The sequence below is a fragment of the Vanellus vanellus genome (assembly GCF_965231255.1).
Source record: "Vanellus vanellus genome assembly, chromosome: Z".
Classification (NCBI taxonomy): domain Eukaryota; kingdom Metazoa; phylum Chordata; class Aves; order Charadriiformes; family Charadriidae; genus Vanellus; species Vanellus vanellus.
This window is the reverse complement of record NC_138908.1, coordinates 26,433,473-26,450,649: the sequence shown is the minus strand read 5'-3', so window position 1 is coordinate 26,450,649 and position 17,177 is coordinate 26,433,473. Positions and strand designations below refer to the sequence as shown.

General features: G+C 38.4%; 1 protein-coding gene across 1 annotated transcript in view; it reads left to right on the top strand.

Moving 5' to 3' along the window:
- Positions 1-17,177, top strand: part of FER (FER tyrosine kinase) — a 173,901-nt gene that overhangs the window by 12,151 nt on the left and 144,573 nt on the right. The window contains exons 4-5 of the mRNA XM_082497917.1: positions 41-214; positions 3,623-3,722. Of these exons, the coding sequence (XP_082354043.1) occupies positions 41-214; positions 3,623-3,722 (274 nt within the window). The remainder of the gene's footprint in view (positions 1-40; positions 215-3,622; positions 3,723-17,177) is intronic.

Below are 17,177 nucleotides of genomic sequence, written 5' to 3'. Positions count from 1 at the left end.
AGAATAAGTAAGTGATTTTCTGTTCTAACTTTTTTTATAGTCTTGGTTGCTTGTGGTACAGCAAACAGAACAACTGAGCAAAATAATGAAGACGCATGCAGAGGATCTTAATTCTGGGCCTTTGCATAGGCTTACAATGATGATCAAAGATAAGCAGCAAGTTAAGAAGAGTTACGTAGGTGTTCATCAACAAATTGAAGCAGAGATGTACAAGGTATTTTATTCAATTGTGCTTTATAAATTTATTATAGTTTTGTATGTTTAAAAAGTAATATATTGAGAGTGGATTTTTTTAGTTCCTCTGTTTTCGTTTGCGCTATGTTAAAAGGAGTGATTTGTGATATGTAGAATACCTAGTTTAAATTTTAGTTATTTCATCCACATTTTTTTCCCCTGCTAGCTGACAAGGCAGAGATGGAATACTTTCTTCTATATAGATTTCTATGGACAGACAGCACTGGAAATGCTCTTGTTCCAGTAGCGAATGAGTCTCTGTGACACTTCTCTGTTTCATCTCTCTTCCTGTTCTCATTTCATTCTAGGCATCCATGGGACCAGGGCACAGAAAACTTTCGTTAATGAATGCTCTTGACAGTCCAGACTGTCTTGGGTGGGGACAGGATTCTAGTCCCTATTCTAAAATATAAATTGAGTCTAAACCAAACATTAAGGCTGCAGATGGAGCTCTCCAGGGCCTTTTCTATTACATGTCAGTTGTCCTGCTTGTGTTGAAAGCACTGTATCTACTCAGTAAAGCTGACAGAAGTCACAGTTTCATTCAGGTGCTCTGGGGGAAGTTTAGCGGCAAATGTCTAAAAACAGACTGATAGTCTGAAAGGTATACTGAGAGAAGGAAAAGCACTGTTTCTTCTTTCTTCCAGCAGCGAATTTGAGATTTGGAGTAGTGTAATTAAAATGTAACATCTGAGTAGTACAGTACAAATGTCATGAACTGATGAGTAAAAGATTCTTGGGCCAGTTATGAGAAGAACTAGTACTAAATGTGTATGAAGTTAAATATATTGGTTCTAATAGGACTGCTTCCATACTGAACTGGGATCTTGGTATCTTCCCCAGGTATTGACTGTGGGGAGCACATCCTTTTTGATGCATGGTCAGTAGGCTGTTTTATCTGATAAAATTTCCATGCCAAATAGTCACTCACACCACTTATGGATTGGTGCATCTGAAAATAGTCAGGCTGGAAGAAGAGGAAAAACTGGTAGCTTATGTTAGATATAATAGGGGTTTAAATATATAGGCAATTGGAGAAATGCATAAAGAAAGAAAGAAATGTTAGAAAGAGAGGCTAGATGAAACAAGACTGCTGAAGGTTCAGGTATACTTTTAAAAGAGACTGTGCAAAATGTTTTTTTTTTCTGTTAATAACTTAATTCTAATAAAATCCCTACTAAAACTGTCTTTTAAAATAAGTCTTCTTTAAAAAAATATAGTGCATATTGAGTACACCCCAAATGATTAATTACAAAACATACTGATTTTAATTAATTATGGGCTGCAAATATTTTGCATCCTGATGAATAAGCTTGCATTGTTGTTTGGTTGGTTTTATTTTTTCCCCCTTCCTGATTTTCCTAAGAAGCATTTGAATAGCATTCTGGTTACATATCATATGTTCTTTCATTGTTAGCTGACATTGTTTGTTCAAAGGTTCTGTGTCACTGGAGCATTTACAGAATGGTTCCCAGAAATTCAAAATACTTTTTATGTTCTGTTGTATTATTTCTGCTGTTGTTACACACAGAAGCAAAATACTTACTATTTTGCAGGACATTATCAAAACCTTGTGAAGATCAGTGTCTGTGCAGTTTATGTCTTCGGGGTACCCTGGCAAAAAAAGTGTTTTCCTTTAGGTGAAATGCATATCTATCATCCCTTCTTATTCTAGACATCTCTATGACGAGGAACCTTTTTGATAAAATTCTTAAGGACAGTGAAATACCATGTCTTTTATGCAAATGTAGTAAAACTTTTATCTTGTAGATTTAGTCCAATTCCCATTAAGATATGTGATATTTTTTCTTTCTTCATGAAGTTTGAGGCAAAAAAGTACAGTACTGTGCTAGTTAGGTGGGCAAAACTTTTTGATATAAAAACTGTTTTTAAGATAATCCTTGACTGTCTTAGTTCTTCAAATGTTTTTTTGGCGGCAGAGGTGCTCTTGGTTTTGTTATTGTCTGTTGGAAGAACACAGATTAAGAATCAGTAAAATATATTTTGCAATTATTACAGAGGTTTCTTAATACTAGTGCCCTACCTTTTATTTTCCACTTTTCTGCCAGAGAAGCAGTTCCTTGTTATTTATGCCTTAATTGTGTTCACTGCTTCCTAATTTCATCTTTTTGTCCATTTCTCGTGGTGTCTTTGTAATACAAGGTTGTCATAAAGTTATTTTTTCCTGTGTCACCTCTATTAGTCTATAATAACAATAGTTGTGAGTATAATTCACAGTGTGTAGTATTATGAGATGAGAATATGGGATTGATGTGCAGAAAAGTTCCTGCCTTTCAATTAAATCTTTGCACGGTTCGCCTAGAAATAGAAACTGTGGATAGCACCTTGTTGACTCTTTGAGGAAAAGTTTCCAGATGTTGTTCTTGAGGGTGAAAGTAGTTGTATCTGGGCCTTGCCTCATGAAAAAAGGGAGAATTGTTAACGCCAGACTCCTTCTTGCCAGTTGCAAGAGGAACAGTTTTTCTGTAGAACAAAATTCCTTTTTGACAGATTCAGTGAGGGGAGCACTTCCATTAAATTAATTTCTTCTTCCTTGCAATTTCCCATTGTGAGATTATTTTTCTTTTTGTCAGAGTTTTTACTTTTATATATATGCCACCTTTTTTTGGAATTGTAGTGGCTTGTTTGTTATTAGCTTTTGTTTGCAATTTCATGATTTGTGGTTATTTCTGAACACTGCACTGATTTTGTCATGCAGTGAATGAAAGTTGGGGATAGAAGAGACAACTTTATTTTAATTTTTTGACCAAAAATGTCATGTTCAGTGCGGCTGCTTCCGCTGCAAAAGAGATTCTTCAGTGCTGTTCTACTGTAGGGCTGTGCGGGTTTTCTTCTTTGTTTTTTCTTAGTTTTTATTTTGGTTGGTTTCTTTTTCTTTTTAGGGATTTAAGTCTTAGAGCAGATTGATTCTTGCAGTTGCTGTTTCTAAGCCATTTGTATGAACTGTAATATTTAGATATTCTTCTATCTTGCTTTTTTTTTTATTTTTAGGTGCTAAAGGATTTCCTTCCTATGCATAGAACTATTTCAGCTAGTATGATGTATTAAGCATCTTTTTGATACTTTTTTCCCTTGTCATTGAAATGGAATAGTGTTTATGATTAGCTGGATTTCCTAAACATATTTTTCATCACACTGATGTGGATGGGGATCTCTCTTTCAGGCTTCTTACTTCGTTCCATGCATATTTTTATTTTGTTACACCATGTAATATCCTATTAAGATTATCTCAAGTCAGCGGAAAGTGGTAATATCCCTATTTTGGAAAATAAATCCTGTTAATTCTTTTTCACTAATGCTATGAGGGTTTTTTTTTGTGTTGAGGAAAAGTATTTTTAATGCTTTTTATATTTCTGTTTTCTTAAAGGTCACAAAGACAGAACTAGAGAAACTAAAATCTAGCTATAGACAACTAATAAAAGAAGTAAATTCTGCCAAAGAAAAGTATAAAGAAGCTGTGGCTAAAGGTATGACTGAATTGTGTTAATTTCATCTATTTATTAGTGCCTTTTTCAAACCTGCTAAAACTCTTACATTGAAACAGGTTAATGTTTTTATTTTAAGCAAGTCGATTACAATATGAAAACTCATTAGTATCTTAAGTAAGACAAGCTAATTGTCATTATGTGTACTTGGTAATACTCTTTAAAAATCATGAAATAACACATAGCCCTTCTTCTGATATAAATGGCAATCCTTTTTAAGTTATTCTGTTATTCCTTCAGTGGATGTATTTGAAATGTAAAATTGCTCAAATTAACTGTTAATAGGGGTAAGTGGGTTGCAACTCCGTTTCACGTACATTGTAGCTGCAGCCTGCTTGCATCCTGTGACCTATTATGGTTGCTGCAGTGGCATCAGCATCAGTTCTTTACAGTGTAAGGGATCTGGCCTTTGTCAACCTTAAGCAAAGGAGGAAAAGAATTCATTTGCATGCTGAGATATTTTAAAGATTTTGGGGGAATGATGTGCCCAAACTGCATGGATTTTGATTCCTGTTGAATTGTGCTAATGATTATGTAAAGGAAAGCCTTTGTTCTATTATGTATTGAATTATCTTGTTAATAATTGTTCTTATGTGCCTTTCTGAGATTTTTTTTTTTTCTTTCTTTAGAGAAAATTAGTAGGATGGCAGTATATAAATATAATTCCAAGACCATCTTCAAGTTTTTGTATGACTGCCTAAAATGACAGTTATTGTGCTTGGTTCTGTTGTACTGTAATTCACAGTGCAATATAGTAGCTATCAGTGCTGAGAGAAAGCTTGTTTCTTTCCAAACTTCTCTAAAAGTTGGAGTGGTAGCCAGTATGTGAATATAATGACAGAACAGCATGGGATAAGAGAAGTTATGCTTAGCACTGTTTCGCTTCAGTTTTTTTTCTTCCTTTTACTGCTGTTCATATTCACTTAAAAATGTAAATATGTATTCAGTTAGTCATTTTGTCTCGTTCTCGAGCTGTTTTCCACATATAACTGCAATTTGGTTACTTGGTTTATCCCCAAGTAACTATTTAACATGGGAACATACAGTATGTAACATGGGAAATATAATAGAGTGCTATGATCTTAGTATGTGCTTTTTATCCCGTCTTCCTATTATATCTCTGATTATTCTCCATTCCTGAAACACCAAACTTTCCCATGGAAATCAAAGAGTGTTTTGGCTGTCAGCAGCTGTGATGTTTTGAAGTGGTTCTGATTAACTGAATTAGTATTTCTTTAGATAGACAGCAAACACAAGCTGTTTTTAAGACACCTGTCACTCATGTGGTTTTCCTTGACCGTTATGTGCTATTAGGAAATACAACTTTTGTTGGTACACAAACTGGTTCAGTGTTTCAGTATTTCAAGAATTATTGCAAACAAGGGAAGGAACAGTATCTACCAGAACAGTGGGAGGGCATAACCAAGTATTAGAAATAAGATGAATAACATTTTGTTAAACAAAAAAATGAAAACCTTTGGACACCAGGTCTTGCAAGAAACATGTTGAAAGAACCAGTCCAGGTCCACTTCTGTAAAATGCTGATCTCTGTTACTCTGGCAAAACAAGTCTCCATCATATTGCCTAGCCCCACCTTTCTGGAGCTGAAGGAGACAACTGCTCCTTAGGCCATTCTACTTTGTCTTTGCTCCTGGGCTTGTGCAGTAGCTGTACAAGCTGGTCAACATGGAAAGAATGCAAGTCAAACAAAAGAATGACTTAGAAATTTCTTTGTTTTGTAAGCGTTGTGATTTTGAAAATTAGTGCCTTTTTGTTTTGTTTCGGAATAGCAAAGCCATCTTCTAGTGAGAGAGTAAGTTTACTAGAGCTGCTAGTGAAAGAATTACCAGTGATTCTCTAGTTTAGGAAGAGACTGGTTTCCCTGCTTTCTGGTTGAGTTGTTTAAAGTGATACTAAATTCTGGGCTAACCACACACAGTAGAGGGTTTTAACTGAAAAGAGTAAAGCCTGGAAAAGTTACAAACAGTGGAAAGCGATCTGCAGTAGTAGTTTTTATGTTTTTCTGCAGTCACAAAGTATTCTCAGGTAAAATTTAATTACTGTGTGTTGTACTTTTCAACAGCTAACAGGACAGTCATTTTTGAATCAGCATGTTGATGCCCTAATGCATGGCTTCAGCTGTTTTCACTTTTTGCTGAAAACAGCAAGAGGACCTGTGGAAAAAGTAATAAGAATACGGATTAAGCACTGAGTAATGATACTGGTTAGTTACAGGTTTTGTGGGAAGGTGGCTGGTGGGAATTTTTGGATTTTTTTTTTGTTTTCTTTCTGAAGGATGTGGGAACTTTGTTATAGAAGGCTTTTTGCTCTCCAGATCTGGAGAAAGATGAAAGTGTCTGAGATGCTGGCTCAGGATCTGTTCTGGGGAACCCTCTGCTAGAACTGCTTCTGCTTGGGCATCATGGAAGCAATGGGACAGTTGTGTTGCAGAGGGTGCGCCACTGAGCCTTGTGTGCTGCTTAGTCTTCAGGCTGGATTGCACTGCCCTGTTGTGGCTGTCAGTGTCTGCTTGCTATCTCAATCAAAAGCGACTGATTTGTCTTGTTTGTTCTAGGCCTTAACCTCATTTGATTGTGTGTTGCTTTTCCTTTCTGGACCAGTGATTGCATCACAAATGCAGCCTGGTTGATTGTTCTTGGGCATGGAGACCCCAGGGGTCAGGGAGTCTGGTTGGTGTTATTCACTTGGTTGATAGTTTTTTTTCTTTCAGTCCTTAATTCTTACGGGTTTATTTTTAATGTATGGTGAGAGACAGCAAGCTGAGAGGGGATAAAGTCAGCAAGCTGAGCTAGTCCAGTGCCTCTCTAAGGAGGTATACTCCAGCAACTGGTACTATAGACAGATTGATTCCAATAGTCTCTTTTGGATTGGAAAGCTTTGTTGAGGGGAAAAAAAAAAGGTACATAGGTATGTTCCTTTGCAGAATTGGGGCATTAGGGTGGGTTGGGGTCACAGGGCATGCTGGGGTCATTGGAGCAAAATATAAGATGAAAACTGATTAGATTGTTTTTCCATAATTAAACGGACAGCCCTCTGAAATCTTTTCAATGTGTGACATTGAGAAAAAATGGTGTACACTTCTTACAACAGTGGTCTAAAGTAACACTCACAGATTGCGTACAACTCTGAGTCCACAATGCTGTGCTGACATCAGTGATGCTGAGTTACAAGGTAAATAGAGTGTGGCATGTTAATGTTGCTGCTGCAGGAAAACATATCAAAACAAAATTTATGCCAGATGTTAAAGATGTTTGGCTAATGAAGAAGTCACAAAGCTTCTAAAAAGGTTTCATAAATAATGGGTAAAGAACACAAAATGGAAACTGTAGAACAGTTGTAGGTATTGTGTGATATCTCATTACAATTTGAGTCTCATTTGATTGGATCAGTAATTGCTTCCACTTAAATTTGCTATTTTCACACTTATTTTTGTTTCTGCAGAGCTGTGCATCTTTATTAAGGGTAGTTCAGAGTGTGTCTGTGGGGTTTCTAATATTTTCATCCTTAATTGTTTTGATTAAGCACCAGTTATTGCTATATATAAAAAATCTTAAAGGAAATGATGAGTACTTGAAATCATAAACAATAATTGGCTTTCTTCCTTACATTTAAAAAATATAGAAAAATATTAATTCTTACCAATATAACATCTATTTTTGTAGCTGATTTTGGTGTTAGATTTTGGTGGTTTAAACTGATTACACAAGCAACTTTTTCATATTTAATGTTACAAGTTGGAATAGAGCCAGTGTAGCTTTTGGAGGTTCATATTGGATTTTAGTATAGTAAAATCTTAAGCAAAATTTACAGTTTTTGTGTAAGTACATCTATTACAGATGTCTCTTGTTTTCTTGTTACTAATTAATTACTGATTGACTGTAGAAGCTATGTAGCAACATTCTTATGTGACAGAATGGATATGAAGTAAACAGTAAAGGAAAAATATATTGATTCTAAGTATTTAATTTCATCATTTAATTTTATGCTGCTACAGCACCATAAAAAAGTATTATAACGGATTTCCCTAGGTTGGTTTATGTTACCTGACAGGGTTGTGATTTAGAGGAGACTAGAGCTACTAACAGTACACCTGGTGCATTATACAGTATTGCATCTGCTGGAAGAATGTTTTTCGATTCCTGCGACACTTGTGATTTAATACTTCAGAATTTATGTGACTTCTGTGGTACATACTGAAGTTGCGTGACAGCATAAGCTATATCTATGATAAATAAGGAAGCTGTTGAAAAAGTTTTCATTAAATCAAATTATTGTTCTACTATTCTTTGTAATAGCTGAGTGGCCAGAAAATACTTTTATTAGTTGGTTGGTGCATTCATTCTGAGATGCCTGTAAAATTGTGATTATACTACTACATTTCCTGGTGGCATGTGTTGCCTTTAGTTATTGCTGAGATCAGGGAAACTCCTAGTGGGGTATTTTTCTGAGTTTATTTTTGACTGAAATTCTCACATTGTTAAAAACAAAACAAGTAACACTGGCCAAACTGGTCTGTCTTATTCACAGATGTCAGCAGGCTGGGTGAATTTCAAATTAATACCCACTGTATGCATTTCAACTCAGACACTACCAGCGCTTGCAAGGGCTAGAGTTGTTTCTTTTGTGTAAAATAAAGCTTCTAGAGTAGGAAACCCCGGGGAGTGTAGAGCCAAGAGAACCTGGTGACTTCTTGTGGAGTGTGGGGCCAGTATGGGCATGTTGTTTCCACTCAACGTGGACATGCAGCTCCAGGATGTGCTCTCCTCAATCTTCACAGACCAGCACTTTTAAATCTTGAGAATTTACTACTGGTGCTTATTAGCTCAAACATCTGGCAGCAGTTCAAAAGATTGCACTTTAAGTTTTGTTATTTTTATACTGTATTGAACTAATTCTTAACTCAGAAGTTTAGGTCTGTTATTCTGTAAATTTGAGATCTGTAAGTATATACAAATAGTTTTTTTCCCATTAGAAATCTATTTGTTATTTGCAGTCATTACTTTGTTAAATAAGGTTTGTGAAAAACTTATCTTCTTCCATGAAATAAGTTGAGTGGAGGAGGGAGTGGGTGATTTTATTTGTTTGAGAAAGACATTCAAGAAAGCCTCTTGCAAGACATAAAAGGGAAAAAGACCTTAGAGATTAAAAGCCAAAATCCTGTCTTCTTTCTGTCTGTCTTTGTGACTTTGGTCTTGTGAAACCCATGTTAATTAAGAGCACCACTGCATTTGCATCTCTTCATTTGAAGAGTGATGATAAGGCTGGACATTCACTAAATTTCCAAGTTTCCTTTTTGAGACAGAATTAACAATCAAAGCCATCCTAGTTTAGTTGCAGCAGTCTGCATAAAAAGTACTTTGTAGATCAGTATAAATTATTTTTAAAGTCTCCTGACTTCTGGGCATAAGTGTAAATTGGGAGAGGAACAGCTGCAGAGCAGCCCTGCAGAAAGGGATCTGGGGGTGCTGGTCAGCAGCAGGCTCAATAGGAATCAGCAGTGTTCCCTGGCAGCCAAGAGGGCAAACCCCATCCTGGGGTGCATCAAACACAGCACAGCCAGCTGGTCAAAAGAGGGGATTATCCCCCTGTATTTAGCATTGGTGTAGTATTCAATGGTACTCAAATACCTTGATTGTTGTGTACAGTTCTGGGCTCCACAGTTCAAGAAGGCTGTGAAGGTCCTTGAATGTGTCCAGGGGAGGGCATCAAAGCTGGTGGAAAGATTGGAAGGCATGTCCTGTGAGGAGCTGCTGAGGATTTGGGTCTTCTCTAGTTTGGTGAAAAGGAGTCTGAGGGGTGACCTCATTGCTCTCTCTACATTGCTCTTCCCCTGAGGAGGGGAAGGGGTGAGGGAGATGCTGATCTCTTCTCCCTGGGATCCGGTGACAGGACACATGGGAACAGCACAAAGCTGCATCAGGGGAGGTTTACACTGAATGTTAGGAAATATTTCTGTAATGAGAGGGTGGTCAAACACTGGAACAGGCTTCCCAGAGAGGTGGTTGATGCCCTATGCAGTGATACCTCAGTGTTTAAGAGGCATTTGGACAATGCCCTTAATAACTTGCTTTCACCTTTGGTCTGCCCTGAATTGGTCAGGCAGTTGGACCAGATGATTGTTGTAGGTTCCTTCCAACTGAAATAGTCTAGCCTAGACTAGTCTAGGCTTAGGGAAGTGAAGCCAGGCTGAGCATGGAAAACAGAATGCTTCAAAAGTCATGTCACTGGGTAAAAGTCACGTCACTGCTGGTTTTCTTGGGATCAATAAGAACTATTGTATGAGGAAGTAATTTTCATAGTCATGGCATTTAGATGTGCCTAGCTTTGTGCGAAATGCTGAATTTAAGCAGATAACATGAGTCAGGAAGGTCACAAAATCAGTGAAATGGGTAATATAGAAAAATCAATTATAAAGCAAAGTCTACAAGCTGTGACGTTCCTATTCAGTGATGAAGACTTGGAAAATTGAAGAAATTATGAGGAAATACTTCCTATAAGAAATAGAGAAATTTGAGGGTTGCCTCCAAAAGCAGAGGACAACACTTTTTTTCTCAAGAATTCGCTATAAATTGTGTTAATATATTCTTCAGTATTGGGAATCAGTTACCCTGAATATACATAGTTACATTGGTTTGATATATCACTGCAAGTGTAGTCTTTTTTTCTGTCATAGCTAGGTTTTAAAATTATTTGCTTTAATTTAAGAAGTGCTTAGTCCAAAATTCACTTAAGAGAGAGATCATGCAGGGGTCCTACTAGCATTCCCTCCACTTACCAGTCTGTGGAAGCATATTTAAATCAAGCTTTAGGATTCTTTAATATAGAAATATTTTATTGCTTTAAAAAAAATGTTGTTAGAAGAAGACCTATTTGAAAGCCTTGGTCATCTCATTCATGAGTATAAAGAATGTGTTCAGTAGAATAATGCAAACGAATAATATAAAGGAATATTCTTTTCTAGGCAGAATATAATAATGCTCTGTGAAAATGTGTGTCTCCAGAGTTGAAATAAATAAGGAAGTGACTATATGAGAGGTTTGTTATTGATAAACAAATGTGGAGACAGCAAAATATTCAGAAATTACCTATCTTATTGAAAATTCTTAAAAATATGTAGATGAAAGGAGAAATGCAGTTCTGGGAAATTATTTGAAAAACTGCTATCATAAACATTGGGAAATGTCTAATAGATCACTATATGCATTGACAGCTTCATACTTTAGTGCTGATATTTACAACAATAAAAAATTCTAGAGCAAACCAAGGAAGAAATGTTTTTTCTGTCTGAAACATTACCATGCACTGAAGATTTGCATATTCTCTCGGAGGAGGATTGTTGCTTCATTCAAAAAAAAAAAAAAAAAACCAAAACCCAAAACAAAAACACCCTGATACTCCCATCTCTTTTTCCATTTTAAAATTTTCTGAAATCAAATGTTGTGATACTCTCGTGATGTTATAATACAGAAAATTACGACAACTCTGTAGCCAAGCTTCTTGGCTTCTCCTGGGACTTTGCCTGTCCTCTCCTTAATCCTAACCTATAAATTCTCTGTCAGCTCCTCATCCATCCCCAGGCAGAGCCCCATGCATTCCAGCTGCTCTCTCACATAAAGGGCAACTCCCGCTCTGCATCTTCCTGGCCTGGACTCTTCACTCCAGTCATGGGACCCATCCCACCATGCCTCTGTGATGCTGACAAGGTCATAGCCCTGCAACTGCACACTAACTCATGGTTTATTCCCCATGATGCATGCAGTAGTGTGCAGGCACCCAAGCATGGCACCCCAGCATGTTGAGTTCCTGGAGAGGATTTGGGGGGATTTTTCCAGTGGTGCCTTGTAGGAACCTCCTAGCCCACATGCACATGCTGGAGATGACCCCACTCAAGCCCCATTTGGTTGACTTTGAGGTCCTTTACCATCATGCCGACCCATGCTCTTTGCTCAGCAATCTCGTCCATTGCTCCCTCAGGAGTGTGGGTCACCCTCTCACTCCCCTGTAATTCCTAGTTTAAAGCCCTCCTAATGAGGTCAGCCATCTTACTGGCAAAAATTGTTTTACCCTGCTTAGTAATGTGTGTCTGATCTCCCAAGCAGATGGTGGTCTGCAAACAGGGTCCCATGGTTGTAGAACTCAAAACCCTGTTGCCAAAACCAGCTCCTTAGCTACTTGTTGACCTGTATTGTCAGTGCCCTCCTCGCACCATTTTCCCTCACTGGCAGGATTGAGGAGGACACCAGCTGGGCCCCTGTACCCTTGACGGCTGCCCTCAGGGCTCTGTGATCACTTTTCACACTGTCCAGGTTTCCCACGGGAGTATAATTGGTGCCCACATCTATTATGACATTGCCTCTGCTGTTTTCCGCTGTATTTACACATACCCAGAAATTTAGGTGGATTTGCTTTTTGCGTTTCCTGAAGTACAGAGGTAGTTATGTGAATTCTTGACATATGTTCTTTTCCTCCAAGTTTCTCTGGGATCATTAGTCATAGTTTTATTTTCATTTAAAGATTTTCTTCCCTGCTATGACTCATGTGTAGACCTTCAGATTGTCCTTCTAATTTTCATTTTGGTTGTCCTGTAATTCTGCTGCTTTTCTATTTCCACAGTTCTAGCAGATTTAAGGCTTCTTACTGTGTTTCTACTGGGGGTGTGTAACCCTCTATTCTCATGTCAGGTGTGTCACTGCCTGCTTTTGAAATGAAATTAAATTCATTGTCAAAAACTGGACTTGTGTAAAAAGTGATATTCCCCTTTGTCAGATAGATGTTATCTTCGTTAGTGTTTCTTCACTGAAGCCAAAGGTCATGTTTCAGTGCCAGGAGCTGAAATGGGAGAGAAAGACAGAGAGTTAATTAATCTGTTATGAGCTAAGCCTTTACAATGGTCTCTTTTGCCTCTTTCATGAATACTTTGTCATCACTTCTGAACGGCTAAAGGTCATACCTATTGGTATCACTAAAGTTCCCAAGAGTGAGAGGCAAGGGGCAGTCCTTCTTGAAATACTGTAACATTGGACTCCAGACAGACGTTTTCTGAGATTTATGAGAACTGGACAAGAAATTCTAATTATAGACATTCCAAAAGGTGCCTAACTCTGACAGATTTGTATTGTTTTCACAAACTATTTAGTATTTCAGTTATGCTACCTCAAAAAGCAGTTATCACAGGATCACAGAATGATAGGGGTTGGAAGGGACCTCTGGAGATCATCTAGACCAACCCCCCTGCCACAGCAGGGTCACCTACAGCAGGTTGCACAGGACGGTGTCCAAGCAGGTTTTGAACGGCTCCAGAGTGGGAGACTCCACAACCTCTCTGGGCAGCCTGTTCCAGTGCTCTGCCACCCTCAAAGTAAAGAAGTTCCTCCTCATGTTAAGATGGAACTTCCCATGTTCAAGTTTGTGCCCATTACCTCTCATCCTATCCCTGGGCACCACTGAAAAAAGACTGTTCCCATCTACCTGGCACCCTCCCTTTAAGAATTTATAAGTATTGATAAGATCCCTCTCAGTCTTCTTTTCTCTAGACTAGGAACCAAGTCCCTCACTCTTTCCTCATAAGAAAGATGTTCTAGTCCCCTAATCATCTTTGTAGCCCTTTGCTGGACCCTCTCCAGCAGTTCCCTGTCCTTGAACCAGGGAGCCCAGAACTGGACACAATACTCCACCTCCCTGGGCAGCCTATTCCAATGTTTAATAACCATTTCAGTGAAAAAATGTTCCCTAATATCCAATCTAAACCTCCTCTGACATAACTTGAACCCATTTCCTCTTGTCCTGTCGCTTGTCACCAGGGAGAAGTCAGCCCGCACCTCTCTACAACCTCCTTTCAGGTAGTTGTAGAAGGTTATAAGATCTCCCCTCAGCCTCCTCTTCTCCAGGCTAAACAACCCTGGTTACCTCAGTTGTTCCTCATAAGATTTGTCCTCCAGACCCCTCACCAGCTTTGTAGCCCTTCTCTGGACATGCTCCAACACCTCAATGTCTTTCTTGTAGTGCGGGGCCCAAAACTGAACTCAGTACTCGAGGTGGGTCCTCAGCAGTGCCGAGTAGAGGGGGATGATCACTTCCCTAGTCCTGTTCACCGCACTTTTCCTGATATAAGCTAGGATGCTCTTGGCCTTCTTGGCCACCTGGGCACGCTGCCAGCTCATGTTCAGCCGGCCTTCCACCAACACCCCCAGGTCCTTTTCTGCCGGGCAGCTTTCCAGCCACTCTTCCCCAGGCCTGTAGCACTGCATGGGGTTGTTGTGACCCATGTGCAGGACCCAGCACTTGGCCTTGAATCTCATACCATTGGCCTCGGCCCATTGGTCCAGCCTGTCCAGATCCCTCTGCAGAGCCATCCTACCCTTCCATCGTAGAAGGCTGTCAGATTAGTCAGACATGACTTCACCTTGGTGAATCCATGTTGACTACTTCTGATAACCTCCTTTTCCTTTGGATGCTTGGAGATGATGCCCAGAACAAGCTGTTCCTTTACCTATCCAGGGATGGAGGTGAGGCTGTCTGGCCTGTAGTTTCTGGAGTCTTCCTTCTTGCTCTTTTTGAAGACTGGGACTGGAGTTACATTGGCTTCCCTCCAGTCTCAGGCACCTCATCAGTTCTTCAGGACCTTTCAAAGATGATGGAGAGTGGCCCAACAGTGACTTTTGCCAGCTCCCTCAGCACTCACAGATGCATCCCATCAGGCCCCATGGACTTGTGGCTATCCACCTTACTTCATTGTTCTCTAACTTGTTCCTCATCAACCAAGGGAAAGTCTTCTTTCCTCCAGACTTTCTCTGTTACCCACAAAGTCTGGGCCTCCCGAGGGCTGGCCCGAACAGTAAAGACAGAAGCAAAGAAGGCATTCAGCAACTCCACCTTCTCTGCGTCATCTGTTACCATGGCACCTGTCTTGTTCAACATTTATGGTATTTATTGTCTTTTAAGGGCCAACAGTTAAAGATGCAACAATTTGAGAGAGCATCTCAAGTATGAGTACATGCTTATATGTTGACAAGTTTTTAGCTTTCTATGTCTTCTTAAGTTTTTATTCTGTAATTTTTTTTTTCTCCTTTCCTGTCCTCAGAGGTCCCAAAGAAAAAAGTCAAATAAAAAAAGTCAACTTAAGAACAGATAGCTTAATAACTGATACTTCCAGGAGATCTTCTACGCAAGTTTTCTTACCATTGTTGCAAAGCAACACTGAGTGGAAAAATTCAGGCTTTCTGTAGAGTGGGATGTCATTGGTTTTTGTCTGAGCTGAAAGGCTCATTTGTTGCATTTGCAATGAAACAGGAATTCAGGGCTTATGGTAGTGTATCCACTGAAGTACAATGTTGAGCTTTTTTGGTAGCAGCTGGTCTACAATGTAGATGTAAATAATTTCTTACTGTGTTCAGTTTTGGAATTCTTTGGGACATCTTTCTGTAGTTAGCCAATCCAAAATCTCTCAGGTTGAGCTTTTGATTTTAAGGGGAAAACTTTGTATTTCATGTTAGTCCAATCTGAGATTTTCACTGTATGCTGTTTCTCTTTGAACAGAATAGATCTTTAAGAAAATAATTTTGCCTTGCCCCTAAGATTTGCTGTAGGACTGAAACTAAAGCAGCTTCATTGGATTTTTTTGTTGCAACAACAGTAGATGTAACACTTCGTCCTTAGTTTAACGTATGCTATCATGAAGCTGGGTTTGAAATCTGTACCTCGTACTAAGTCTTGACTTGAGTCTTAAATGTCACACTACAGGTAACCTTCAGGAGATGGATCCTTGTCCTATGCGAATTAGTGGGTGCTTTATGCTGTACTGCACAGCCTCAGAATTTTGCTGTTTGATTAAAATGTCAAGATCTATAATACAAAGTTGAAGACCTCACAAGTGTTAAATTTTATTGAAATCAGTGATAAGTAAGTGTAGTGGACGTGTAAAGGAACATGAGCCTTGACTTATGATTTTTGACGAACCAGAGAAAGTTGCAAGGGGGTAAAAACCTGAGCTGTTCAGTATAATTATTTCTTTTTAATCCAAAATATCTGTGAAGAATTTCTGTGTTTGCAGTATTTATTTTCTGAAAGTCAGTTTCTGTGAGTCATTTGCACTATATATTGATGCTTGTTTAAAAAAAGGTGAAGTGAACAATGTAGGCTGAAATTTTTCTCAGTCGGTCTCAGTTGGTTGGCCTATCCAGATTAATCACGGAGTTTTCAGAGTTGGAAGGGACCTCTAGAGATCATCTAGTCCAACTCCTTGTTATTCCATTCTAGGTGAATATTCTGTTCTTCCATTCTTGGTGAATAATAGGCTGATACTTACAATTATAAGAACTTTGGAGTAGCAAATCTGCCTTTTTAATAGAAAATACCCTAAAACATTTTTTTCTGGATGGCTCTGTTGTATTGTATGTAGTAAAATCTTAAAGGAGTTTTTGTTAGAAATTGAAATATTTCACTCTCTAGAATGTTTTAAAAAGAATGCCAGCCTTTTCTTTGCAAATAATTTTCATAATTGAATTTTACAGGCTTCGTAATACTGTTTATGGTGTGACATACTGTATACACAGTCAGTTTCTATAAACATTAAGCAGCTTTGTCAACAACTGATGGCAGTAGAATTATAATTAGATCTATTTATGAAATTCATTATACAGATAAAGAAAATTGGATGTTTTCCTGGGTACTAATTGACATGTAGAACAACTGTGTATTCTGTCTCACTGCATTTTGCTGCTTTAAAAAATAAATTAGAATATGGAAGTAATTCCGTAGCTGTGTTTCTTGTATTAGTTATAGGTCCAAAGGCTGTATTTAACAGTTGAGCATATATAGTAATTTGATTTATTTTGCAATTAGTTGAGGTGTTCTATTGAGAAATAATGTATAGCCAAGGAATTTAGTCCTCAAGGCAGATGGGAAAATGGGATAGTTTAGCCATTAATGAGATGAGTATTGATACATCTCTATAATTATGTGGCTGTGATCATTCCTAGTGTAAATTTTCAGTTTAGTTTAACTGTTAAAGGCTGTTTGTTGTGGTTCATAGGTCAGAAGCCTGTACTGATGTTACACACTAATTTGACATATGCTGTTTTTCGGTAAGCTGAAAGCTGGTATTTCAAAGATGTGCGTGGACAAGTTGTAGGTTTTAAGCTCTTAAACTATGACATATTGCGATAATTTTAGATTATGTAATATAGGGCACACTTGAGTAGGAGTCGCCAAACATACAATACACCCAAGTAATAATCCAGCATTTCTGCCTCTGCTACCACCTTGTCTCCCTCTTCTTGTTTCCCTGGCCAGTGTATCTCCCAAGGGAATGGGCCAGGGCAAGCATAACTTGGTGCTTCCAGCTGCCTTGTCATCTCCTCTTTTATCCAGTCCCTATATTCTAACTACCACTTGACCTTTTCACCTCCAAACCTTCTT